Below are 27,766 nucleotides of genomic sequence, written 5' to 3'. Positions count from 1 at the left end.
AGTCCAGCTCGGAGTATCATCAACCACATCGATGCCCCTGCCGCCCCCGCCGCCCCACCAACCGACATCAGCCTCGGAAGAGCGGCGCCGCCGCAGCATCGCATCGCGCGACCATCGGACCACCCACCGTCCTGCTCGCGACGTCACCGCCCTCGAATCTATCGACCATTCAGGGCGGTACACCTATGTACACAGCGGATGACCCACGTCAACATTTTTTTTTCTCCCCACGTAATAATTTTTTCTCTTTGTGTAACAATAATTTTTTTTCTTTTGTAAAATTTGTTTCTTTGTAATTTTGGTATCGCTGATGCTGGGGGGGGAGTGATGTGGCGGCTCGCTTATACGACATGGTCGAGTTTGGTTGCCTTCCTGCGAGTGGGGACCAACCCGGCTGGGTTCGGAGAGCTACTACTCACTCTGTCTTCAGCTGTCATATAATAAACACGTGCATTAACATGCCAGTCGTCTCATTCGTTCATCCTCCATACAATATTGCGCCGTATCGTCATGGCTTCTAATGTATAAGTAAGCCGATTTTGCCTTGCACTCGGCCAAAGTGCTGTGAACGTGACGTGACCGCGACGTGACGGTAGATATGAATAGAAATGTAATAAAATGACATATTTGAAATGGAGTCGTGCAGTGCTGTTAAGTATGAACAGACCTTTAATCTCTGCAACCCCCCCCCCTCTATGAATTTTCACGAGCCGCCACTGGATCTCACTATCAAATGATAGTTACATAAAACAAAATAGCAGCTAAAAATCCAGTCTCGATTCATTAGACCCTTTGATGTGACCAACGTTTTTCATACCCTGGCTTCGAAACGAAGATATATTCGAGGTCAAAACAAGAGAGACGATGTACATAGATTGGATTGAGATTGGAGAAAGATTTAGATTGGTAGACGTGGTCGTCACCGGCGGCGGCGCTCGCAAATGTCACAACAAATGTGCGGCGGCTCCTCTGGCCGCCCGCATTTCCTCGCCACAATTCTCACCCCTCGGTCTTCTTAGACACTTTCCTACCCCCATGGATCAGGTATTCTTCGCAACAAAAACTGTCTTCCACCGCACACCATCCAACTGTCAACTGCCTTACCTCACCTTGCTCACCCCATCTTATCCCATAGTATTCCACTTCACACCATCTCATTCACCTCGCCCTGTCCCACGTATCTACCGGGTAGATTCTACCCACACGTTCCAATATCTTCATACATTCTCACCACACTCGTAACGTTACTATCTGTCAAATTTTGTTTTGCTGTCATCTCTCTCATTGTGTGAAATCACTTTCAGTTTAGTCTGGAAGATCTGAAAAGATTCGGTATGAATCCGTCGCAAGCATCGAAACGGAACAGTTCATCGTCGCCGACTCACTACCTCGAAAGTGGCCCTACGTCATGTCCGACAGCCAAACACGTCCTCTACGTAGAAGTCGTGCCGTCGAGATGCTTAAAATTAGAAAACGAATCCGACTCAGACGATGACATTTCAGAGGTGAGCAAACTTTCGAATATCCACGAAATTGAGTGTATTTAGTTGAATCTTATTACCTCATTTTAAGCTTCGTATATATAGTGAGTGTAAATTGTCGGAAATTTCTCTAACCCATTTATCTGGTAGTCTGCGCTCATCATTGTTTTCATGATTGATTGTGATTTATGAGTGAAATTTTGATTAACTCTTCCATTTGGGCCTTACAGGGATGTTTTGTATTTGTAGTTGTTTCTTACATATTTATTGGAACTGGCTGCAAGGCATTCCTTATGCTATATTTTTTATTTGATATTTTTATTTTATCTGTTATTATTAAATGCTATTTTTTATGTTTATGTATGGATGTATTTTTTTTTATGTATAATTGATTAGTATATTATTATAGTGTATCGATGATGAGGACCAGCCTGAAGGTATTTGGCGCCCCCGGGCAAATTGGTTTCAGCGCTTTATCCCCTCATTTTTTTTTAAACAATAAGTTTTTATAAAAGTTGTTGAAATTTTATGTTGAATAAAAATATAATACAAAAAAATTATAAATTAAATTTGCAAGTTATTATTAATAAAAATATACACCATCTATGTTCAATATATTATATTTATCCATCCCCAATATATAATAAATACACATATGTATATGTTTCAGCAGTATTTTATTCAAATACAATTCCAAGTTACCATTTGTACCAATAAAATTTTATTGTTTGGCATATTTTATTCGTGAGTCGTTGATATTTCAGTCAACTTCCTGCGTTCCTCGTAAATTACATATAATATTTTACTGTCAGTATTGTTACTTCGAGTAGAAAAATTAAGTTTAATATAAAATGTTTCATAAGTTAGCTATGCCTCGTTTGCTTCCCCTTTGAGCCGGCCGTAACTAGAAAATTGGCCCCGCATGTAAATGTTAGCAAAAGGCCCCCCCTTTAGTAGTTTTTTTTTTAATAAAATTAAATTGTTAACACTGTTCGACAAATGACGACTTTTTTTTTGGTTCAGAGACAAGATATGACTTTTCTTATAGATCTATGCCCAGTGAACACGAATCTGGTAATAAAAAATGTTGATTGGCTCGAGATTCGGAGATATATGTGTTTTTTAAATCGCGCGATTTTTCTATATCTCGATGTTGTTCGGTCGATGTCTCAAAATCTGTCAATTTTCTGTTCAAAATGAATATTGGAATCTACAGTCGGGTATTTTATCTTTCATTTTTAGTACTTTTCAGCTTTCAAATCTCTCTAAGTAGTCGTCCAGTTAAAATCAACAGTCAAAAGTACGTATTTTCATTTGGGATTTTTTCCCACTGTTAATACTATTTTATATTGAGTATTTTCTATTGAAACATGTTTATTGGGATAGTGTTCTGGCCACACTATTTTTTGTTTTCGTTTAAAAGGGTTAATTGGACGTGTGCTGAATTTTAAATCGGTAAAATTGCGAGCTAAAATCTCGTACTAGTATTTACTCTTATTTACACGAATCTGAATTGAATTAATAGGGATAATATATTAAATTGTCTTTATATGAGAATTAAATAAAATTCTACTTAGAAAAATCATATTTCGACTATTCTTGTGGATTAATAACAAAAGTTCTATTGATAACTGGCTTACCTCGTTAAAATAAACGAATTTTTGTTATTAATCTACAAGAATACTTGCCTTGGTGCAGCAGACTAGACAAGGTTACAATATATTCATCGAATTTATCCATGTGATATACTTTAGTGATGCCGAGTGTAACTGCCAATATTTAATTTCGATGTTAATTTTTTATGTAAAATTTTCAGAATGACGAAGATCCGCTTATGATGAACCCCGTACCTAGTCCCCCGCCTAAAAAAAAGAAAAAGAAAAAAGACAAGAGCAAATCTAGAGATAGGGATAGAATTAAACTGAGACTTAGAGAGATCAAGTACGAACTGCAAGAAATCAAACGGGAAAGGTCGCATTCGCCCGACTCCATTCCGTCTCCAGCGAGGTCCTATTCGCCCGTGTGGTCTCCCAAAACCAAACCAGCCAAGAGAAAAAAGTCGAAAAAACACCACACGCGCGAACTACTCAAATGCAATCGGTCCAGTTGCTCGTATACAGCCGAAGACGTCAACGATCTCAATGCCCATAAGAAATTAGAACACAAGGGTAAAAAGGACTTTCAATGTGATCAATGTATTTATCGCGGATCGACCGCTTCGGATCTTAGGTAAGTCTCTAAATAATATAAATCGTACATCAATTCTGTTTCTTAATACACACCGCTTACAGAATAATCGTTGATTACAGAAAACATTATAGGCAGCATACGGGAGAAATTCCATACACTTGTGGTATTATGGGATGTGAATATAAAGCGAAACACAATAATAGTCTGATATATCACACTAAAAAGGTACAATTCTGAATTTAAGAAAATGGATAAATTGCTTGTAATCGGAGTTTATGAAAATGATCATTTATTTTTAGTATCATCCTACCGGTCCTCCTATCAAATGCGATGCTAGTTCAACCTGCGTCTTCACCACCTATCTTAGAGCAGCTCTTAGACATCATAAAATGATGGCTCACGGTGGCGGTAAAACGCTGGCTTGTGAGCATTGTCCGTATAAGTAAGAATTGGTTTTATTATTATTTAATATATATAATATCATGTTTAAACAAACGGATAGATCGGCGTTAATGATGTTTTCAGGGTTATGAGTGATTGATTTTTCGTTTTTATGTCATTATCTCTTGCTCATACTTTTTGACTATGTCTTTAAACAGGAATAATCATTTATTTATTTAAAGTTTGGACCACTGTGGCATTACAGGAATTTAATCATATTGTAATTTAATTCCTTTCTATTCCTATATTGGAATTTAATCAAATAGTGTTGACATAGTAGGTAGGATGGTTTTTAGCCAATTTAATGCATGAACCGTTTGAACAATGAAATCGGAAAAATTGGCCACAATGAAACCAGAGAAATGTTATAATAATAGAAGTGGCTTTAGGCTTCGTATTGTTGTCAAGTGGCAATGGTCTGTGGACATTTCATAATAATTTGCCCGGCAGTCGTATTTGATGCTTGCTTCTCGCCGTATGTCCGATTGTTTGCTAATTTTACTCGCAAGATTGGCAAGTGCATCGTTAAAAATTGCACAATGCATTTAAAAACACACTATAAACAACATGGGATACATTTTTATACGTAAATTAATCATTTAAGCAACATATTATTCAATTAACATCATGGTTCGACAGTTTTTAAAAGTGTCATGGCGACTGCATGCATTCTACATACAATTTAAGGGGTGGCACCAGAGAAATGTAAAAATTATTTTTAAATAAATGTAAAAACATTTCTCTTGTTGGCACCGAATACTCAATTATATTAATGACCAATTAAATAAGTTTAATTAATATAAACATCGTTCATTTTATATTATACATATTTTTGTTGAAACTATACATTACACGTTAATTTAAGAGTTCCCAAAGACAGACAAATGCAAAAAAAAAGGAATAAAAATAATTCGCCAATTGAGAAAAGAGCGGATTTGAACGCCCAACACTGCCATATGCTCAAATTGTAAATAAATCTATATCAAAATAAAACTTTAATTTCTGTAGTGAATATGTGATGACCCCGGTTCTATTCCGTGCATGGTGACCGGAGAGGTTGCTCGAAAGCGGTACCCACACGGGAAAATTTGGCTATTGTCGCAACCCACTATGGACAACTCGCCAATAATAATTTCAATTTTTTATTTTCTTTTTTCATTATGATTTTTTCTAAAAATGTATATTTCGCCGGTGACTTCTTAAATATTCGGTTGAAACCACAATCAAAGAATTAAACAAGAATAGTGCATATTTAATAACGGCAGAAGGTTTGTGCTAAAAAATAAAGTTTGTGTTTGCATCCTTAAAGATCTGTCTTGAGATAAGCTTTTGTAAACAAAAAAAAATGGGCCGCAGTACGATGAACAATTATCGGTCATAGCAGGTATAAAAAAAATGCAACACTGAAAAATCAACAAGAAAAAACAAAAATAATCGAATTCCAATGTAATATATTTTAATCAGTCTGGTTACTTCCAGACACCCCAAATGCCGAGCCACTGGACATGATACGATGATATTTGGCTGATATTAATTTCACCGCTAATTGTTGTTTAAAATACAAAATTGAAAATCAACTAGAATGTAAAATCGAATAAAAAATATAAAAAAGTAGTAAGTACATATGTTAGTATTATAGTATCCTACCATAAAAATACTCGGCTAACTATAAACCACACAAACTAGTGACGAGAAAACAAACAAAAATTCAAGTGTTCATATATGTACGCCTTAGGGAAAAATTTCGGCGAGTGCGAAAAGTATTTCAGTTGAACTTTCAATGCTGTGTATACGGCGATAGGTGGGGATGGGCGATTGGGACAATAGTATTTCAGTCAAATTTGCTACCTGCGCATACGAGAGTCAGTGGGAATCGCAGTGGCGAGTTGTCCATAGTGGGTTGCGACAATAGCCAAATTTTCCCGTGTGGGTACCGCTTTCGAGCAACCTTTCCGGGAACCTCCGTGCATGTATCTGTAGTTATGGAAACGTTACGCGTATTATTATGTCACATGTAATGTATTGGTAAAGGCGCTTCTATTATTATAACATTTCTCTGGTTGCAACGGTTCCTCGATTAAAATTGGCTAAAAACCTTCCAACCTACTATGTCACCACTATTTCAGTATGATTAATGTACAATAAAATTTATGTACAAGTTTAAAATTCATAGATTTCGCATTAATTTCAAGTTTTCAGTGACATTACATTCAGCAACTTAGTTTTATTTATTTTTTTATTTTTACATACATATATACAAATATACCAGGAAGGCTTAACAGGTAAACCTCAAATGCGCCTTCCTGGTCCACATAATTATTACATAGATACATGTAAATCTAAACAATATCTGACATCTATGGTCAGATATTACTAACATCGTATGAATACGATAAATAACGACGAATAACTTTTATGTAACAATACGAATTTTTATTCGATGAACAACCACAGAGACATCTATGGTGAGCAATATGGCGAAACCTAAGATATAACAATAACTAAAGGTTTGCAACAGAAAATTGGGATGGGAAAGAAGGAAACGCCAATTTTTTCAAGAACCGTTTAATTAAAATCAGAAAAATTGGCAAATTCTGATAAGAAACGATCGACCTCGACAAACCAAGGTCTGGCCAACAACGAGACTTAGTGGGACTCGAACCCGTAACATCAAGTACGAAATAATTCAACATTCACCACTAGACCACGCTGCTGGTTGATGTAATAAAATGTAATAAAAATGCTGCATTGTTTTTAATTGGTCAGGAAGGCGCATTTGGGTTACCTGTTAGGCCTTCCTGGTATAATATACATATGTATATGATAAAATAAAATAAAATGATTATGCATATTACTTCGGGACTACATACTTACTGTTTGTATTTGATTAAATATTTGTTGTTGTTTCAGATGTTATTTGATGGCAGATCTTAGAAAACATCACCGCGTTCACACCGGCGAAAACCCCTATCATTGTGATTTTGAAGGATGCCATTATGTCTGTAAAATATCTTCTAATCTTAAGAAACATAAAAGAATTCACACCGAAGAAAAACCGTACGCTTGTGATGTTTGCGAATTTAGGTTTGTTTTGTTGAACAATTTAAATTTTATCGTACGTATATATATATATATATATATATATAATTTGTCAGATTTATTTTTTACGATTTGTTTTCAATTTTCAGGACTAATTTTATCAATTCTTTGAAAGTGCACAAACGCACTCATACCAACGAAAGGCCATATTGTTGTGATCAGTGCGGTTACAGATGTAACCACACTTCTAATTTAAAAAAGCACGTCGCTCGACTGCATCCCGGTGCCGTGTACACCATAGTCAAAATGCCACCGATATCTATGTCGTCGATGGGAATTCGAAACGTGGAAAACCCTCAACTTTAGTGTGATACATGCTAAGTTCAACGGAAAGCGATTGTACATATATATTTAGCTTGATTTTATAATCGACGCTTTCACTCGTAAGCTAAAAAGCAATAAAAAGAAATGAAGTTTTTGCTCATGTTTCGACTTTGTATTCGATAATTTTTGTTACTAACACTATGTAAGCGATTGTATGTAGGTCAATTTGCTTGTTTTAAAAGTACGATTTGAATGCAAACTTTTCTTCATAGTTAGCTATTTTCGAATGTCCCTTTGTAATTCGTGCTTATTTTTTTATACACCAGTGTTTATCAACCGATTTGTCATTATTGTATAAGTAATATGGTAGTTTGTAATCGAAGGTTCGCACACCCCTGGAGGGTGCAAGATACCAGTGCCAGATTTTTTGTAGGTAACCTAATCGAACATCGACGAATATTTGAGTTTTGAGTTGTGATTCTGTGTCATTGTAATAGAATTACAAATATACATAACTTAGATTGTTTATTTTGTATGATGTACGTTTACGACTATGAATTTTTATTATGAAATATTTTATATTTTGCATGCTGCATATTTTATATTTACATACATATTATATAATGGAATATATGAAAAAAATATTATTTACGTACATATCTGTATATATATTTGTTTTTTTTATACATACATATTATATTAGTTTCAGTTGATATACTTTTACAATGTATTGAAAACAAAATTTAATAGTATGCAATAGCCAATAAATTGCCTTGAACATTTTATGATTTTATTTTTTAACCAATTCAAATGATCGTTGATATTTGAGTATTTTAATGAAATCTTAGATCTTGAAGGAATAAGTTTTGGGAGGAGTGTCTTATTTTAGAATTGTAATAGCGAAACGTAAACTAATAACGATTGAATAAGATGTGAGTACATACAATTATTTATAAAACTGCAAAGATAAGTAATTTAGATAAATTGTTATATTTATAAGCCCACTTTAGAGGTCAACGAAGTCAACCAATAGAGCCCTCTACATGAGGCCACCACCCCCTCAAAGAATATAGTCTGAGAGATCCTTTCGTCAGGGAACGAGACGGTTGTCCAGCAATATAGTACTAGGATGACCGCAAATCACTGTTCTATTAAAAAAACCGCATTTTACCTACCAGTACAAACATACATAAAAACAAATAAATAAATAAAAAAACATTTATGAACTATTTAATATTTGAGAAATTTTGAACTATAAATAAATAGAAAAAAAAGAAATGAGAAATTTTGAAATGTATCCACAAAAATAAAATAAACTGTTATATTGCTGATCATAATTAAGGCATCTTTATTAATTAATTAACTTTTTTTAATAAGAATAACTCTTGAAATATTTTGTAGACAACTTAAATTCAGAGAACAAGTTAAATAGCATTTGCATTTTGTTTTAAATCCCATTGATAATAGTGCTACACGGAACGCAACACAACAATTCGAAAAGCTTTTTTACACAGAACGCAACGCAAAAATTAGAAAAGCTTTTTTACACGGAACGCAACTCTTTTGTCACCAGACCTTCAAAGGACACAGTCGTGTCTCTCTCTGCACCCTGAGAGTTTAGCGGCCAACGTGCGGTTGAGCCTCAGTAGTATCCGTACAGTTTTTGGAGCTCCCGCCCTATTTATACGCAGCTGTTTGCGAAACAATCAGAAGCCGTTTAGCTTTTCTCCCGCCAACTCGTATAGCTGGCTGCGATTTGACGAGGAGCATACAACCAGGAGAACTCCTACGACAGATAACGATACATTCCAGGCCAGTCCACGGTTTCCTTTTAGAACGTGTTCCTGCAGGACACCTATACGCAGTGGTGTCACCCCAATTTTGGAACAACGGGTTTCAAATTTTTTTTCAAAAAAAATATTTTTAAAATCGGTGGCCGTCACTGCAACGGAAGTGACTTGATCAAAAGTCGAAAAACCAAGATTTTTCGCGATTTTTATGACAATATGTGAAATAGTCCGTTTACCATGCATACATATGAGGTTCGGTGATTACTGGTCACAAAGTCACTAAAATCTCTATAACGGAACATCTGGCAGCCGAAAAGTCCATCATACTAACGAGAACTTGAGTGCCAAACATTGCGTATTCGCGATTTTAATGGCAAAAATTGTCTTTGTGACCACCTCAATGTGACTAATAATCCAATTACCACATATGAAGAGCGGGTAGTATTACCATACATATATAGTACCGTTTACCATGCATACATTCTTTTCAATCTTTCGGCTTTCGACTTTCGATGCAGTGACCCAGACCCTTTGAAAATATAAACATATGTGTATACATTTTGTTTTCGTCCAAGGCACTGTTACATGAAAGTTCATTAAATTTTAAAGATTTGTATATTTTTTGACAAAAAATATATGAATTTTTAGATAAAATAACGGGTTTCCGGAAACCATTAGGGTGAAACTACCAGAGAAATGCAATATTAATAGAAGTGGCTTTAGGTGTTCTTTTGTTGTCAAGTGACATTCTGTCCACGGACAGATCTAAATAATTTTAGCATCAGTCGTATTTGACGCTTGGTGCTCGACTTATGTCCGATAAAAACTTATCTGTTTATATTACTCGCAAGATGGGCAAGCATAAAAATTGCACAATACATTCAAAAACACAAAATAAGCAACATGGGATACATTTTTATAAGTAAATTGATCCGATTGTATTCCGTTCGATGTAGCGTAAAATTGACAACAACTATTTATTCGAAAAGGCCCCTCTATTCTTATAACATCTCTCTGGACACTACTGCCTATACGCCACCTGCGCGTCCCAGCGTGGGAGCCATTTCCGTGCATAAAGTTGCTCGTCACAATTATAATTTTCGACGGAACACCAATATTCCTGCTTTAACCCTACACATATCATCAAATTCTCATTATATGAATAGATTCGTTCCAAAGCCATTCATATTAAATTAATGGTAATAAAATTGTGCAATAAACAAACAAGGAAATCATAAAGCGATTAGGTTGGTATACTACCACCATTTGTAAAGATAAAGCATGGCGACACTGATTGCAAGACACATCGAATTGGTTATGCCAGTAGAGCGAGTCGAGTCTCGCTGAGAGGTCGTGTGTTGTGTGTGTCTGCGGCCGTACTGCATTGTGACAGCTGTTCGTGTTACATAAAACCTAACCAATATCTTCGATCCAATCAGACCTCCAGCTTCCGACCACTTCGTCTCGACCAGTCCACCTGTTCTGTCAACTCGCACAGGTAATTTCCACCAACATCACAACTTCAATTTTATTCACTTAATAATCTAAATGTCAAATTTTTGCACACTTCAACTTACCTTTCACACTTTAATAATTTTGGAATGTTACATTTGTGTGATCATTTCGACACAATTACAGTGTAATATAATGACGGCCATATGGGGAATTGTTTACGGTTGCAGATTCAATATCGCCGAAACACGCGATTGAGCTAATCAAATGTACTTTGCCATTATTGTGCTGGTTGTTTCACTTAAGCAAAGAATGCAGGAAATTTATACCGACTTTGTAAATTTAAAATACTGCTGTGTTCAATTTGTAAATTTAATTCTTATCTACAATTTTGAAATGGGTCAATCAAATACTGTTAGAACAATACGGATTATTTTCAGTTTGTGCAATATTTTTTGATCCAATTCTTATTGTGAAATTTATAAACGCTTGTTTTGTTTACGTATAAATTTTTCTGCAATTGTTCTCTTTTCATGTTTTGATGTTTCCACATACATACATATCAGTATGAACAACAAGAGATTATACTTTCCAAGAATATGCTAATGTTTATGCGAACGGAGGTATGTATGTATGTATGTAGTGGCGTTAATTAATGTCCGAGAAATTATCTCCAAACTGGTTATAATCGATATAATCTTATCTTTGGTGTGTTATATCAATGTTGAAATCATCAGTTATAACACACATGTCTGATTAAATTGTATATTTTAAAAGGATATGAACCTTTTGGTAAGTTATTATCACACAATGTTACATTCTCTATCGTATGTAATAAATATCGTTACGGAACCGACTTAATTCACCTATTTATCACCTTGATTGAGGTCGTTTAGTACTCACGATTTTGCTATATTATATTATATATGTAGACACTTAGGAGATAAATCTCCGGTTGTATGTTTTACTACACTAAATTAGAAAGATAAATTGGATATCTGTAAGTATTTTACGCTTACACTAAACATAAACTTCAAAAGGCAAGAGTAAGCTTATCCTTGAAGGTTATTTTAGAATGTATATGTGCTTAAAATTGTACAAATTATAAGTGTCTATTAGTAAAACATATCCACACGTTCATTTTTGTAGAACTGCCGTTTGCAAAATCTGTCGGATTTCTTATGTTAACAATTTCCTTGCCAGTTTTTCAACTCTCGTTGATTCTTATAGAAAGTAGATCACTTTCATATTTTTTTTTATATACATAACAAAGAACTTACGGTGTTTTGAAACATAATATATTAAAGAAAGTCTCGATAGGGTTTGTTGAGTTGTTGAAAAATGTACATCTATAATTTTTCTATGAACATAATATAATGTTATGTCCAAAAAATCTACGGTAAACTTGTAGCCCTCGGGGTCTAAGCTTGAACGTGACCCAGATCTTTAGTAAACCGCGAGATCTCAGAATACAATCCAATTTGACCGAAATAACTAAAGACTAACATTTGGATCGATCGATATACATATTTTGTGTTACCGGATGAAAATTTGCATTTCGCAATGTATGTATGTATATCAAATTTACATTTCGCAATGTGCATATGTAAAATTTTGACGTAAGTGCAATTTTAGCATTTGGATACACGTTTGCATTAATTGCATTTATGGCTATTTTATTTGCAAATTTTTGAATTGAATTTGAATTTTTCATGATGAGTGTTTTTTTTTTTTTTAATTTCCGTTTGCTGTTTGTTCCTGGTATGCTGACAATTTTGATAGCATAGGTGTTTTTAAAACCATATTTACGAAATACTATCCACATTTTTCGTTTTGAACGTATCTCTTAATTTTTATTTCAATGTGAATATAAATAATTTATTGCAATTATTCGATGACGATTTTCGTGATAACCGGTGCTATAATCCAGTCATCAAGGTAATTGATTAGATTATTTAGAATCATATTTTAGAAAAGTGGAATTAATTAAGATTTTTTTAAAGTAGGCTAATCGGAAGTGGAAACATACATACATACTCTTTTTACTATATTATTATAATATTCGATTTACTTTCACTTCTTAATACAAATTCGAATGGACAAATTCGTTTCGACTACAACAGCAACAAGGAAGTAATTTTTTTTATATCAATTCGTATATTCTACATATAATATATTTGCGTAGGGGTGGGTGGAGGATCCAAATGAAAGGCCAAAGTCGCTTCACAGCATTTATTGGTGATTAAGGAGATAAACGCACAGCTAGTGCTCCGTCCAGAATGCCTTGATATCGCCTAAGTACCCGTTTATAAAGGACAGGTCGCTCCCTGCATCTTCGACGTCCTGTTACTTCCCTATGGTTTAGGCATGTACCCGGATATGCATTCCCACGTCACTCAGCCCCACGCTATCGCTGTCAGTTCTGAGAAGGGACCGGGTGCCGTTACTTAGCCAATTCGGTGGTCATTGTTTAGCCTACTTGCACTTAGCCTGGAGATAATCCTCGAAAACCAATTATAATGGCGGCTCCTTTTAGCATATGCTACAATATGATGCTGGTATAAATATCGAGATGTTCTAATTCAGAGATGTGAGTTCACAGATACAGTCAATCATTGGCGGTTCGTTCACATGGGCTGTGGGCTTCAGCCCTCCCAGTATAGCATGCCATTTTTGTCTTCCATATGGACTGAAGGTTTGAAGCCCTCCTAGTATGTACAGTACTCGTGCTTGCTAATTTTTTATCCATATGGGCTGGCTGCGGGACTGTAGCCCTCCCAGAGAGGTTACCGTGCTAATATTTAATACTGCTGGTCAGACTTGGATATTTGTGACTCCAAGTCGATCGTTTCTTATCAGAGTTTGCCAATTTTTCTGATTTCATTGTTGAAAGGGTTCCTCAAACAAATTGTCAAAAATCATCCTACCCGCTGTCACAAATATCTGAATTTGATATATGTACAATATATAAAAAATTATGTACTAGTCTAAATCCTTAGATATCTCTATGGATTAATTAATTAATTAATTGTTAATTTCGTGTTCTTCAACCTCTTGAAATACAGCGATTTATGTAATAAAAATGCTGCATCTTTGTAATTAATTATTTAGGAAGGCGCATTGGGGTCTACCGGGTAGGCCTTCCTGGTTTTACATATATTTATATAGTATCCGGATGTGAAGGATTCCAAGTGAAAAGCGCAGATTCAGTCAGATCTATTTATTATAACCATGTCGTCCGGGTTGTTCTCCAACAAGTGACCATAGCTACACGCATCCGGTGTCTCCCATGCATACCACACACACTTTATCCCTAGCAGTTTGGCCAACCACACATACGGCTCGTTTAAAAATCATCCCTATATTTATGTAAAATAAATAAAATATGCATGCTATTTTTGCCGTCCATATAGTCTGCGGGGCTGTGGCCTTACTAGTATATTACACGTACACGTTGAATTTTTCATCCATATGGGCTGCGGGTCTGCAGCCCTTCCAGTATACATAGTACATATGCATGCTGTTTTTGTCAACCATATGGACTGTGGGGCTGTAGCCCTCCCGGTATAGTACATATATGCTACTTTTGTCGTCCATATGAGCTACGGACTGCAGCCCTTATAGTATAGCACATATGCACGTCGTTTTTGCCGTCCATGTGGGCTGTGGGGTTGCAGCCCTTCCAGTATAGTATAGTCAACAAACTACTACACCAGTATAGTCAACGAACTACTACAGCTCGATTCATCTCTGCAGCCTGCCACGAAATTCTCACGAACCGCCATTATATCCTGTATCAGTTTATTTTTTTATTTTTTCCATTTTCTTCTGTTTTCTTACGGAACAGATTTAGCGCGGTAAGGGTAGAATTTTATCTTTCTGAAATGAGATTGATAACTTATCACTGATACGACAACTCTTGGAGTAGTAAATTATAATTAGACATTTTTCCATCGATGATGATGATGAAAATAGCAATAATTAGGTTGGTACGTAATGGGGAAAGTTCACATATTAGCTGATCATCCTGAAATAGCTCTGTTAATCCTCAGCTAATCTTGACTCAAGGCTTACGTGGAGGCATCACATTAAAAAAAAATAGAACAGATTCGAATGAAACAAAGAGAAATGCATTGGCTAATAGGAAGACACTCCAAATTAGACCTACAATGCAAAAAACTGATATACCAGGCAATCGTGAAGCCAATATGGACATATGGCATACAACTGTGGGGATGCAGTAAGCCATCCAATATCGAAAAAATGCAAATATGTCAAAACCAGTTTTTGAGGATTATCACCGATGCATATCGCTTCGTCACAAAATCCACAAGGGCCTAAAAATCAAAAGAGTAAAAGAAGTCATCCGAGAATGCGCCGGGAGGCACGAGTTGAGACTGCACCGTCACCCTAACATAGAAGCGTTGCAGCTATTGGACACAACTCACCAGCAGAGGCGTTTAAAGCGAAAAAAGCCTCACGAATTGGTGTTCTGAATGTGAGAGATTCAGAAGCCCAATTCACAATTTTGGGGACGGAGTGATGATTCCGTAGTGCCCGTACATGATCTGAAGAGCAACGATATCGCTGGTGATGATTTATCGGGAATCGATAAGATGGCACCAAAAAAAAAAAAAAATCCTCAACCAAACTACTTGTCATGTTAACTCAACATTTTTCGGTCTGGGGTACTTTAGGACTATATAGGCGAAAGGAATGAAATTACGGTATTGTTGTAAACGCGACTGTTTATTGTGACGGGCGGGAAGGAAGTCAAGTGGCAGCCACCAACGTGTTGAAAATCGGTCTCAACTCACAGGATGGCGACCCAAACTCGACCATGTCCTAGGGCCCCTACAAGACTTTCCATGCCCCCCGTGATTGATACAGATTTTTTTCACGAATGGATGAAGTGGTATATAATACACGTCTATAGTCCATCCACTGTAAAAAGACACATCTCGACCAATAGCATTTCGCGCGTACAATGTTCTATTGTCTGTATGAAATTCTATTGGTCGAGAGGCGGTGTAAGGGACAGCATTTACGTTTTTCTTGAGTATATTTTCGATAATTTATCATATTTTTGCTTATTACTGCAAAATGTGCTATTTAATGTGAATAATTGTGAAAATTTAAGATTGTTTTTGCATTTCCCTTGCGTTGCATTGCATTGTGTTTGTTTTATTACGTTATAAGCTAAAACATAAATAAACGAATGGAATTGATAAAAGAAGCAGCTTCAGATAATAGAGTAATAGAGAAGCGCTGTTTGATGGATTATTTTATTATTTACAGTTTTTATCTTATCCAATGTTTTCAACAATAATTGGAAGTGTTTAGGGTTCAATTAATTTTTATTTATTATTTTTTATTAAACGATACACTGTTTTTTGTTTATTATTTAATCATCCGCTGCTATTTTTTTAGGGAATATTTTACGATTTTGCATACTTTGTTGTATATGTTTATAATTTCTATACACTTATTCTTCGATTATTATAAATGTGTACCTACGTTTGGATTTGTTTTTAAGATGATTATTATATCTATTCTAATCTATTTTCAGTATCGTAATATGTATGTACTTTCAATGTCAATTGCGTTTATGTACTTATCTATATAGATATGTACCTAATTTTTTCTGGAGCAAAATATTTATTACTACATATGTACATATTAATTTTTATAGATTGATTTTGAATCGAATTCGAAGCAAATGAAAGGGAAACCAGACAGCTGAACGCATGACAAAATAACATTAGTATTTTATCATTTATTTTATTTGTATTGCATACTATTTCAAAAATTTTGAGGTTTGTGTTGGATGGTCTATTGTAAGTTCACATTAGGGATTGCAATTTACCGTCAAATTTCATAAGCCGGTTAACGGTAAATCAATTTTCCTCCTAGCATATTTTCATATACCGGTATTTACCGGTAATTTTTTTTTTCGTGGATTATATTACTTTTCCTAAAAATGTCAACCTATATTGAATCGTAAATAATTAAAAATAAATCTCAGGTGAATAATCTTTTATATAATTTCGAAAGAGACTTTGTATGTACACATTTATGTTTGTTTGGGTCGTAAATTCCGTGACGTTAAATTTAATAAAAAAAAAAACAAACGAATATTCAAATAAATTTAAATAAAATAAAACTATTCAAATAAATTTAATAAAATGTTTACTATTAGATTGGCGATGTTTAAGCGGTTTATATTACAAATACCGAGCGAAGCCGGGTAAAAACACTAATGTTATGTAAATAAATGTATTTAAGTAAATTCGTAATAATAAATACATTTTATTTTTAACCAATCATATTTATTCATTTAAATTTTGGACTATTTGTATCATAATTGAAACAATCGTCTGACCGCATTTATTACGATTTGGTTAGTCTGTGTTGCCAGTGAATTTATCAATTTGAAATTTCCACATTTAATACTGAAAATAAACAAATTGCAGACAACCTAATCCGCCATTTGCATCGATTTGCAATGTTGTATTGTGTGATAATACGCCTGTATATGTACTAAATTCGCGGTAAAATAGTTTACGGTAAATACCGGTATTTACCAATGGCGAAATTTTGCCGATTTACCGGTAAATCGGTATACCTGTATTACAATCCCTAGTTCACATGTCACATGAATTTGTCGCTTTGTTCAGTAAACGCGTGTTCAGTCATTGTGCCTTCAAACAACTGAATCAACTGAAAAATGTAGACGCCATTTTGTTTTACATAACCTAAAAGATTCTATACTGCAAATTGTTTTCGTTAGTTTTGGATTTTTGCTTTTTTGGAAAAGAATTTATCCTCATGCTAGAATGTAAAAGAGATGCAATCTATTTTTGCACACCATTCTATTTTTTGTCTGTTGCTAAACATAAGGAAAAAAGTACAAAAATCGCAAAGTTAATTCAACCGCATGACTCGGCGGTATCGCGGTTTGCCTGCAATCAAGTTCTTATTGTCTGAATTGTTCTTTTTTTTAAATCTGAATTGGGATCAAATACTTGGAGGAATCATTTAGGTTAGCGTTCGTCACAGTTGCCAATTTTCCACGAGTGTAGTGGGATTATAAAACAGGTGATGCTATAAAATGGTCCGTTCAGGTGTGTCTGCTTTGAGGTAGAAATTACAGTGAAACTCTAATCGTATCTTAAAACTGGTTTTCCATTGTAAAATGAGCCTGCGTTTATTAGTCGGCTGGGCTGAGAATTAAAGCAATATGGCAATGTCCTGAATTTTTACTTTATTTTATTTGTTGAGATTATTCTTTAGCGCAAACGTGCCTTGTTTAATAATTTGAACGCTGCTTAGTATTACTGAGAACATAGTGCGTGAATTAAGGCGCACACACACACACTAAATTGAACGGCACGGGTGCGTTCTTGACTTCCTGTGGTGAACAAGTGATGTTTCACTCCGCAGGGGCTTTTTTTTCTGACAAGCTTCTCCTACATTTCTTCAAATATGGGAATCACTGTCAAACCTATACCAATGTAAGGATTTTTGGTCTGGGTGCCATAGTAGGGCTTCCAAGCCGGCTTAAACAGATGTCGAAAAACCGGCTTTTTGACCATTTTCCAAAAAATCGGTTAACCGGCTTCTTATTTGTAAAAGAACCGTTTTCTTTCGGTCGGTTTTTTGGAACCCCTAGTGCCATAGCGTAGATTATGCGTGCTTCATTGACGCGTTGGAGCTCTCTGTAATGTCACTGTGGCTAATATGTTAAATAAAAAAAATATAAGTATACGTACCTTTGCTTTTCCTTTACTAAATTTAATATTAAATTTAGCCAGCAGTTTGGCTTAGTGGTAGCGTATATATTTAGCACCACTGAGGTCAAAGGTTCGAGTCCTCGCCACTGCTGGTTAGATTTGGGTGTTTTGTGACTCCAAATCGATCGTTTCTCTATCAGAGTTTGCCAATTTTATCTGATCATTGCTGAAACGGTTCCTGAAAATTGGTATTAGATCTAATCCTGTTGTCACAAAATCTGCCCGTGTATAATTTGTAATAATTATACGCAGTAATCTGAAATCTATAGATATCTCTATAGACATCTCTATAATTTCGTATTTATTTTATGTATAAAAATTGTATACAAAAAAAATCTAAAAATAATCCATAGATGTCTCTATGATTATTATTTCTGATTAATTGTCATATGCTATATATTCTGATTGTATATGTATGTATTACTGTATTTCTGATTTCTTAATGTTTATGTATTCTGTACGTCGCATTGGAGCAAATCTGTAATGGCGAGTGTATATTGATTATTATACAATAAAATAAATATGTTTGAGTACTTATTTGAATTTTGACGACCAGAAGATATGTACGAAGCTCTGAATTTTAGGCTCTGTTGTCACTATTCAAAATGGCGTCTCCATACATTTTTTATTTTCACAAAACCGACCGTATTGTCCAATCGTATCGATTCTGAAAACATTCTCCGGCTTGAAAAAGAGTCCGATTTCAGACATTCTGAATGCGAATCGATCTCGAATGGAGAAAGGAGGTCTTTTATTTATATTCTACCCATTGGTACGGCTCGGTATGCGGTTAATGTCGGCACACAAATTCCTCAAAATTCCTTTATCGGCGGAAACTTCAACGTCTCCTTCCGACCACAATATATATTGTATTAAGCATTTGATGATTATAGTAATAATAATGCGGTGACAGCAATGTGCGAATGATTGTGAAATTTACACACTCCCCCTCCCACCTCTCGTCAGTTGGATTAATTTGTTGCAACTGTGGCCAACGACTCTGTTCAGTCCGAGCGTGTTCGGACAATTATTCAATTCCATTTTAATCAAAAACAATCAGAGTCCCCCCGGTCAATGTTTGCTTGTTTTATACACGTGCTGGCTTATAGCCGCAACATGTTGCCATCATGATCAAATTGGCTACAGATATGGCAATGCGGCAATCAAATCCGTTCCGCTGCCATTTGTTTCGATTTTAATATCTTTACAAAGTTGGATATTGCCTATTGTTGGGCTATGATATAATTATGATGGGTTCAGTGGTTGGGAATTAGAAAAACAGACAGGTCATCGGATCGTTGGAGACTCCAGGTTTAGTTGTTGGTAGAGTTGGCAACAGGTATCTTTTCAAATAATTTTGACTGATAGGGGTAGGTGGCCAATTTGGGTAGGAACCCTTAAACAACAATGAAATCAGATAAATTGGCAAACTTTTATAAGAAACAATCGACCTGGAGTTGCATATATTCAAGGTCTCGCCAGCAACACCCGGTCAGGGCTTGAACCCATGACCCATCAATTGTTAACATTATACGTAAGGTTGCCAACAGGTCTCTTTTTAAGAGAACATGTTCTTTTGTTTAATATAATTACTTTGTTCTCTATCTTTTTTATATGATATCTAAAATGTCCTCTTTTTCAATTTTGACGCAGTCCGTGCTATATTTTCAACAATTTTTACAGAGCATCATAGAGACAAATTTGGCAAACATTTGGACAGCATTTTATATCGGCAAATTCGAGATGCTATACATTCGAATTTTTACGATATACATATGACAGGTTGCCAATTTGATGGAACCGTTCCAAGGAAATCAAATAAATTGGCAAACTCTGATAGGAAACTATCGATATGGAGTCACATATCCAAGGTCTGGCCAGCCGCGCCCGTCCAGGGAATGAACCCGTGACCACCCAGTTGAAAGCATTACACGCTGACCACTGAACTATGCACACGAGTTTTACAAAATCTAATATTATTCAAATCCAAGACTGTTTTTGAGTTGATTTGTTCATGAAAAGATCTAGAGCTGTCAGTGTAATTGATTGAATGCCGATTACGTGTTACTTCTGCAACTGACATGCTGGGTGTGTAAATACCAAAATTGTGGAGTTGTGACATTTTGACCGAAGTCAGAGTCGTTAAAAAAATTGAGGAATTCTTATTTCGTGTTAAATCGCATTGGATATTAATTTTCGGTTCGGTCACAAAGCGCTCGCTCAAAAGTCACTAGAATCCCTATAGAGGAACATCTGGCAGCCGAAAAGTCCATCATACTAACGATAACTCGAGTGCCAAATATTCCGTAATCGCGATTTTATTGGCAAAAATTGTCTTTTTGGGCGATCGAAATGTGACTAATGATCCAATTACCTAATTGTCACACTAGTTGCTGAACTAACACTACCCTTGGGTTTTCCGACTTTTTTATGATCCTTTCACTAGATTCGGATATGTTTTGAATTGTTTAGTAGTAGGGCAGTCTTATGAATATTTTAGGGACTTGGACAACCTTTTTGTTTCTTCAACCTTTTTGGTAAGGATATTTCCCTGGTGATTCATAACGTAATTTTAGACGAATTGGGAAGAGGCGATTTTCATCTTAACGATTGAGTAAAATCTAGTATTGTGGGTTGCAACTTGCGCAAGTGAACCGCGCGCGGTTTCGTCAGCTAGACTTGGTCCATGAAGGCTAACTTTTAATAAGAGAACATCTACGTGATTTATGTACATATTTAACTTTCCTCTTTACTAGTATTGTACGCCAGCTCCCTGTTTTATGATAGTTTTATTCCCAAAAATGCATTTCATAAGCAGCTTGTCCCGGGGGGGGGGGCAACATTTTTTATTAATAAGGAATGACTTTCTAGGGGGGGGGGGTTATTTTTTATTAAATAACCCAAATTTCGTCAGATGAAAAAATCGAAAGTGAAGTAAGAATAGGCTAGTAAAAAAATGAGTATGTGAATTTAAACTATTTCTTTTAATCATGAAAATCGACGTGTTTATACCTGACAGTTTTCTAAAGAATTTCAATATTATATTTTTGCTGGTTTAGTATTTTAATTCAAATTCATAATAATACATTTAACAAAGTGGATAATCCCGCTCAAATCTAGGGGGGGGGGCGGCTCCCCACCTCAGCCCCCCCCCCCCCAATGACGCCCCTTTTCATAAGTATACGAAACAACAATCGGTGGTTTTTTCGTGTTCTCGTCGCTCTTGACCTTTCACTTTTGGATTATTGTCATGGTCACTGCGAATGCATGTGAAACTGAACTCTTTCCTATCTTCACATTATGACACTTTAATCGTAAAAAGGTTATGAACTCAATACCAGATAGACACAAGAACAATTTTCATCGCGTTATAACAATGTATTGACATTTTAATTTTCATAGATGGAGGGTTCACACGGAGATCATGGCGGACACGACGTGCACCACGGACATGACATGCATGCCGGTCATGACATGCATGCCGGCCATGACATGCACGCAGAACACGATCACCAATCGGTGGCCACGACTGTGGCACAAGTCGTCACAGACGCCATAGTGAATCTGCAACAAAATTCGGTGAGATTTTCTACCCTTCGTCCTCTTATTTCACCGGTGGCCCTTACGGCATAAACTCCGAGTTGTTGAAGACTCGAAAAATGAACTCGTAACAAAGCATTAAGATTAGAAGTGGGGGTTTCTCACGCATAGGGCGAAAACACAGCGATGAACGTGGCACATTGTTTTTTTTATATATGTGAAAAAAATGTGGCATACTCGGCACATATTCAAGCACACACCGTCCCAAAATCACCCCCCTGGAGTGTTTTCGGTAAAATTGCATCCTTGCTTGACAGTGATCGATAACGGTGTATCCCATATTTGAAAAAATGTAGGAGACCACCCACGGCGGGGAGCCAAGCACACGACGTGCCGTTCTTCCCTGTGTGATTTCGCTTATACGCGCGTACTTGTCTACCCCCATTCTTAATCTTAATGCTTTTGTACGAGTTAATTTTTCGAGTCTTCATCAACTCTTTTGAAGAGTTTGTGCCGTAAGGTGGACTCTTATTTTACTAACTTCTACATCTTGAATATAAATCGAGCACTTCACTCGTTCGACCTTTGATAAATGATAAGTGTGGCGACGCTAGCGCTAGCAATACTCAATTTAAAATGCTAAATCTATAACTATGTATCTTACCCATTGCTAATTAAATACTTTCAACCATCATAAATCCTGTATTCAGGAGCGTACTTTTTGTTTTGTAGTCCTGGTTACCATTTATTAAACAAAGTATTAGTTTATAGACTGATTTTCCTGTTTGTGTTTCCAATTAATAGTTTAGTCATCTTTCTCAACTACATGTTCCTCTTATAATTGTCTTTGCTAGCGTATTGATTTAATAATATGATATTTACGACATTTTCAGAATGTGCATGATCATCACGACCCCACAGCAGATCATTCGATTCACGGAGGACACATGTCAATGACTGTAAGTAAACGCTTACGTTCACTCTTTTATGTGTACTTAAAAGTAGCATGCTATTATTCAATCGAATTGTATTATTTCAGTTTCACGGCGGCTTTACCGAAACGGTTCTGTTTGACTGGTGGAAAATCACAAGCCTCGGTGGATTAATAGCGTCAATTTTTGCCATATTTGTGATGGCCGTCCTCTACGAAGGGTACGTTTAATGTATTTGATTTTTTTTTAATTTGATTTGAATCAATTTCAATAAATTAATGTTCGTTTTCGATTTTAGGTTGAAATATTACAGAGAGCATCTGTTCTGGAAGACTTGCAACGCGTTGCAGTATAGAGCGGTTCAGCCTCCCGAAGAAAAGGCTTCACCGTCCGATGAACCGAGAGTCGTCCAGTAAGTGTTTATGTGTATTTTTTCTTTGTGTATATGATTTTCATTTTAATAGTAGCTACTTGTGTTCATGCTGTTGAAATTCATGGTTGTGTTTTTGTTTCTTTTTCATTTTTAAGCAGCATCGGAGGAGTTTATAGAAAACAACCGTAAGTTTTAAACATTTTGCTGATGGCACGGTTGTCTGGTCGCTTTGAATCTCTCTCTCTCTCCTTGTCTTTTTAACAACTTCAATTTACAATAACACCGTGAATGAGATGTCGAGTAACACTAAAATTAAATTGTACTTTAGGACGAGTCAATAGCTATCTATGTACATATGTGAGTTCGATAGATGCCATCGATATGGCTGCTATATTTGAAAAATCAGTTTGATTTTGACATTTTACAAGTAAATATCATGGCGATGAAGATTGTTTGGTAGAAACTACGTATAATATATGAAATTTTTCAAAATAATGACGTCTCTTTCCTTTCTCTTTATTTAAGATTGGTTTGCCAATGTCTTAATAAGGTTCTCTTAAGAGATTTTATATATTTAGTTATTGGATATTTCCTATACATACACTATATATAACATATCTGCCAATCAATTTGTGTCACATTGACTCAGCCTTTTATTATAATATATGTATTACGTTCACATTTGTTTTAACAATATATTATTTAGTTCACTCCATTTCCCCTTACTCTACTAGTTTTGACTAACTCATTATCTTAAGCTTTTGATAAACTTTTCTGCACCTTCTCTGGAATATCTTCATCCTTTCCGTACTAATTCTCAGCAATTGAATACCCTAAATCTTTCCTTCACTCGTCAAACTTTCAAATCGATCATTCGATTGTGTAAAATTTCTGTTTCTTCGTTGAAAAATCTTAAATTTGTTTATGTTATAGTCGAAGTGTATTTTTAGTTGTAATATATTCCAACTGGAGTTTTAGGTCATTCATATTCGAATACAATTCAACTAGTTAATTGTAACTCGCTTGTATAGTACACTTTCAACAATGTGCGTCAGTTGTAATAGTTTTTACAGCTCCGATGTTTTTACGAATGCTTTAGAATTCAATAATACGTTAATATTTGTTAGGTATGACGAATTAAAGTAATGAGTACCGTATTACGATAACTCTAAGAATGTGTTCAAAGCTAAAATGGGACTTTTCAACTCAATTTACTAGTCGATTGACGTTTTCACGAAAATCTAACCTGATACCCACTTTTAGTTGAACTGTATTTTCAGTTATAATATATTTTGACCAGTTGGAATGTAATTCGCCATATAAATCAACTTACGTGGGTAATACGGAATCTATTCCAACTAGTCAAAATATATTGCAACTAAAACTACACTTCAACTATAACGGTAGTTGGTATCAGGTTATATGGAATATATTCCAATTAGTTAAAGTATATTACAACTGAAAAATACACTTCAACTGTAACATCTACACTACCCAAAGTCCTCTCTAAGTATCTAATTTTGAGTATTTGACTTTAATATATATTTTAAACGAGCTTCATATATAGATAATTGATGTTGTATATATTCTTGTAATACATTTATGTTGTATGGTGTGTTGTTTTATTTCATTTTTGTACTAAACTGATGTTTATTTTTAGGCCGTCGATGTGCAGTAAGATGCATGTGTGGCAGACGACTCTTCACGCGATCCAAGTCACAGTTTCCTACCTTCTGATGCTGGTTTTCATGACGTACAATAGCTGGTTGTGTCTGGCCGTTGTGGCGGGTGCTGCTTGTGGAAATTTCCTGTTCGGTTGGAAGAAATCAGTGGTCGTGGACGTCACCGAGCATTGTCACTGATTAGAGGAGAAATCGAGGGACCGGTTAAGATATTGATGTGCAGTGATATTATGTATTATCGTATGGGACAAACGGAAGACTATCGAGTGTATCGGAAAAGGATTTGTTGTATGAACCGGAATGTTAAAAACAATACGGTCGCATCATACATATTTTTTAAGATTATTTATACGTTTTTAATTTGATTATACTCGTGACATTTTAAATTGGAATTTTTATTTTTAAATTAATAGACATTTGAATTTTGTATAAAAATAATTTAATTACATTTACATATGTGAAGTTATAAGAAATTATTTTAACATTTGCAAACAGTGTATTGAGTGTATTTTCCATTGAATTGAAATGAAACAATATTTCAACTTTATAATATTATTAAAAAATGGAACAAAGTAACTGTGTTCGATAATAATATATCATTAAAATGTTGATCAAATATTTATCATTCCTTGTTTTATAAGACTGGAGAAAATGTGTGCTTTACAAGTGACTTGCTTCATATATAATTGTGTAGAGCAAAAATTGCACATATAAGAATAAATATAATCATGTTATAATAATAAAACTTGGTCACAATTTTTTTTTTTTTAGATTGAATGTAAAATACGAATACACGGTCAAATGACAAGTGGGTGTATTTATTATAAATAACGTACTATTATGTAAATTAAATAATCGACCTATTTTAGAATTCATAAAATTGACAAAAAATTTGCATTCTAATGTATAAAGTATTATATTATATTGTTAATTTACTATCAAAAATGAACTTATTTTGTCTTCCATTTGAGTTGCTTATAAACTTTGTGGTTTTTTACCCATGACCAAAAAAAATTGTTCTTTTGATATTAGTAAAATTGGTTCCTGGTTGTAGTTATGTATTCGTATGTGTACGATAATAAATTATTTGTAGGCGAGGCTTAACAAAATGTATTATATGGACATGTTATTATTATTTTGTATATTTAAAAGATAGATGTATTTAAAAGAAAGTGTTGATCTGAAAATAAAGTTTAATTTAAAGTTGATAATGCATTTCAACGATCGTAACCAACCAGCTTCATACATATTTTTGTAAACATTTCTAATAAAAATAAACACCGTAGACAGTCGTATGACAAAATAATGAATCATTTTGAAACATATCTGAAGTAAAGTTATCACATTCCGAGTCCCAAATACACCTCATTCCGCTTTTGATACCTGCACCTCTCACCTCACCTAATATCACTTGAACGATCAGTTTATATCTGAAATCAAGTCATATTATGCATACAATGACACTCATAAAAGTCATCGCAGTAAAAAAGTAGAATACCGTTTCATATCTAAAGCGTTGACTCTGTCGAGTGTCGTATTTGAAACGTCTTTCACCCACTTTTCAGCTTGCGAACTTTCATACGTACACTCCGATAAAATGTCTTGCATCGTTTGATTTATTATTTCTTTGACGTTCAACGATTGAAATCTAAAATAACAGGGCTTCGTTAAATTATTGAATATATTTATTAGAAGTATAATTTAAATAGTGTGAGAGCCGACCTGTCTTGTAAGGCTGGTCGTATTTCGTATTTGGGAGGAGCGAGTGTAGATTCTTCGTTCGCTGGAGTATCACTTTCAGCACTCTTCGGATCTGCCATCGTATTGTTTATATTTTATATTATATTAAATGGTAATAGTAAATAAATAATAAAGCGCTTATATCGCAATAGATATTTGAGGTAAATATTAATCAATTATGCATACTCTCGCTAGAGCTTTCTTTTGCATTTTCGGACATGTTGTATTAGATTAATTTTTGAAAAAGGGCCCTGTGTATGTGTAGAGATTGAGGTTAGTATCATTAATAATTATATCAGTTCAAACTTCAATATATAATTATTGATTTGAAAACTGTCGATTGCATTCACTTGCAAAATGTTTTGATAGAATATTTCTATGGATTTTAATCGCAATCGTTGATTCATTAATAAAACATTCAAATCGATAGAATTCGTTTCACTTGACAACCGAAAGAACCGCCCGCTTCACAACAACGACCAAACACGACTGAGTTTGTCCATAGCCGACATTGTAAAAGAACTGTCAGTTTTTATTTATTTTTAAATTAATCCACTGAAACTGTTTGATAAAATACAATTTTATTTTATTTGTTTTGCTGTTTGTAAGGCCCCGTACTCACCAAGTTGCTGCAATATTTACAGCAATAGTTCGGGCTACAGTTGCGAACTGCGTAACTGCAACCGCGAGACGAACATTAGACTGCAACTTGGGGGGTTTGCTCAGGTAGCGGAATTTGGACAAACTCAAAGGTGCCGTCGAGACCAACGATATTACTTAAAATATTTTCCATATCCAGTTTCTATATTGCCACCATGTGGTGCCTGGTTCGGTGATCACTAGTCAAATGTGAACCGGTCACAGGACAACTGGTCGCTCTAGATCGGTCACACGTGATCACTCATCACACTATTGAGGATGAACGAATGAGACGACTGGCATGTTAATGCACGTGTTTATTATATGACAGCTAAAGGCAGAGTGGTAGT

General features: G+C 35.1%; 3 protein-coding genes across 6 annotated transcripts; 2 read left to right on the top strand and 1 right to left on the bottom strand.

The window, feature by feature from the left end:
• The first annotated feature begins 864 nt into the window (after positions 1–864).
• On the top strand, positions 865–8,258 carry LOC143917648 (uncharacterized). Its single transcript, XM_077439231.1, has 7 exons — positions 865–1,044; positions 1,305–1,505; positions 3,298–3,710; positions 3,791–3,896; positions 3,971–4,113; positions 7,023–7,196; positions 7,301–8,258. The coding sequence occupies exons 1-7, from the start codon at positions 865–867 to the stop codon at positions 7,515–7,517; spliced, it is 1,434 nt and encodes a 477-aa protein (XP_077295357.1). The 3' UTR covers positions 7,518–8,258.
• Positions 8,259–10,565: 2,307 nt separating this feature from the next.
• On the top strand, positions 10,566–26,336 carry Ctr1A (Copper transporter 1A). Of its 3 annotated transcripts, none has more exons than XM_077440026.1 (7): positions 10,566–10,763; positions 21,913–22,089; positions 22,944–23,009; positions 23,090–23,202; positions 23,281–23,394; positions 23,514–23,540; positions 25,016–26,336. In XM_077440026.1, the coding sequence occupies exons 2-7, from the start codon at positions 21,913–21,915 to the stop codon at positions 25,215–25,217; spliced, it is 699 nt and encodes a 232-aa protein (XP_077296152.1). In that variant the 5' UTR covers positions 10,566–10,763; the 3' UTR covers positions 25,218–26,336. The 3 variants fall into 3 exon arrangements, with proteins under 3 accessions (XP_077296152.1, XP_077296151.1, XP_077296153.1); XM_077440025.1 differs by having other exon boundaries at positions 23,511–23,540; XM_077440027.1 differs by lacking the exon at positions 23,514–23,540.
• Positions 25,415–27,760, bottom strand: LOC143918248 (dynein light chain Tctex-type protein 2B-like). Of its 2 annotated transcripts, none has more exons than XM_077440028.1 (4): positions 26,964–27,268; positions 26,760–26,850; positions 26,536–26,685; positions 25,415–26,467 (listed from the first exon to the last, which is right to left on the bottom strand). In XM_077440028.1, exons 1-4 carry the CDS (start codon positions 26,995–26,997, stop codon positions 26,302–26,304), a joined length of 441 nt encoding a protein of 146 aa, XP_077296154.1. In that variant the 5' UTR covers positions 26,998–27,268; the 3' UTR covers positions 25,415–26,301. The 2 variants fall into 2 exon arrangements, with proteins under 2 accessions (XP_077296154.1, XP_077296155.1); XM_077440029.1 differs by lacking the exon at positions 26,964–27,268 and adding an exon at positions 27,555–27,760 and having other exon boundaries at positions 25,807–26,467.
• Between the last annotated feature and the right edge of the window lie 6 nt (positions 27,761–27,766).

This window comes from Arctopsyche grandis, chromosome 10, assembly GCF_051622035.1.
Source record: "Arctopsyche grandis isolate Sample6627 chromosome 10, ASM5162203v2, whole genome shotgun sequence".
Lineage (NCBI taxonomy): Eukaryota > Metazoa > Arthropoda > Insecta > Trichoptera > Hydropsychidae > Arctopsyche > Arctopsyche grandis.
The sequence above is the reverse complement of the archived record's forward strand: the minus strand, read 5'-3'. Positions and strand labels throughout refer to the sequence as shown.

Excerpts from the sequence above, each read along its gene's own strand:
- Ctr1A (XM_077440025.1), top strand. The coding sequence starts at position 21,913 with ATGGAGGGTTCACACGGAGATCATGGCGGACACGACGTGCACCACGGA. Across the intron at positions 23,010-23,089 it reads GAGGACACATGTCAATGACT|TTTCACGGCGGCTTTACCGA; the intron begins GTAAGTAAACGC and ends GTATTATTTCAG. Across the intron at positions 23,395-23,510 it reads GATGAACCGAGAGTCGTCCA|CAGCATCGGAGGAGTTTATA; the intron begins GTAAGTGTTTAT and ends TTCATTTTTAAG.
- LOC143917648 (XM_077439231.1), top strand. The coding sequence starts at position 865 with ATGTACATAGATTGGATTGAGATTGGAGAAAGATTTAGATTGGTAGAC. Across the intron at positions 1,506-3,297 it reads CAGACGATGACATTTCAGAG|AATGACGAAGATCCGCTTAT; the intron begins GTGAGCAAACTT and ends TAAAATTTTCAG. Across the intron at positions 3,897-3,970 it reads TGATATATCACACTAAAAAG|TATCATCCTACCGGTCCTCC; the intron begins GTACAATTCTGA and ends ATTTATTTTTAG.
- LOC143918248 (XM_077440028.1), bottom strand. The coding sequence starts at position 26,997 with ATGTCCGAAAATGCAAAAGAAAGCTCTAGCGAGA. Across the intron at positions 26,686-26,759 it reads CGACCAGCCTTACAAGACAG|ATTTCAATCGTTGAACGTCA; the intron begins GTCGGCTCTCAC and ends CTGTTATTTTAG. Across the intron at positions 26,468-26,535 it reads AACGCTTTAGATATGAAACG|ATATAAACTGATCGTTCAAG; the intron begins GTATTCTACTTT and ends ACTTGATTTCAG.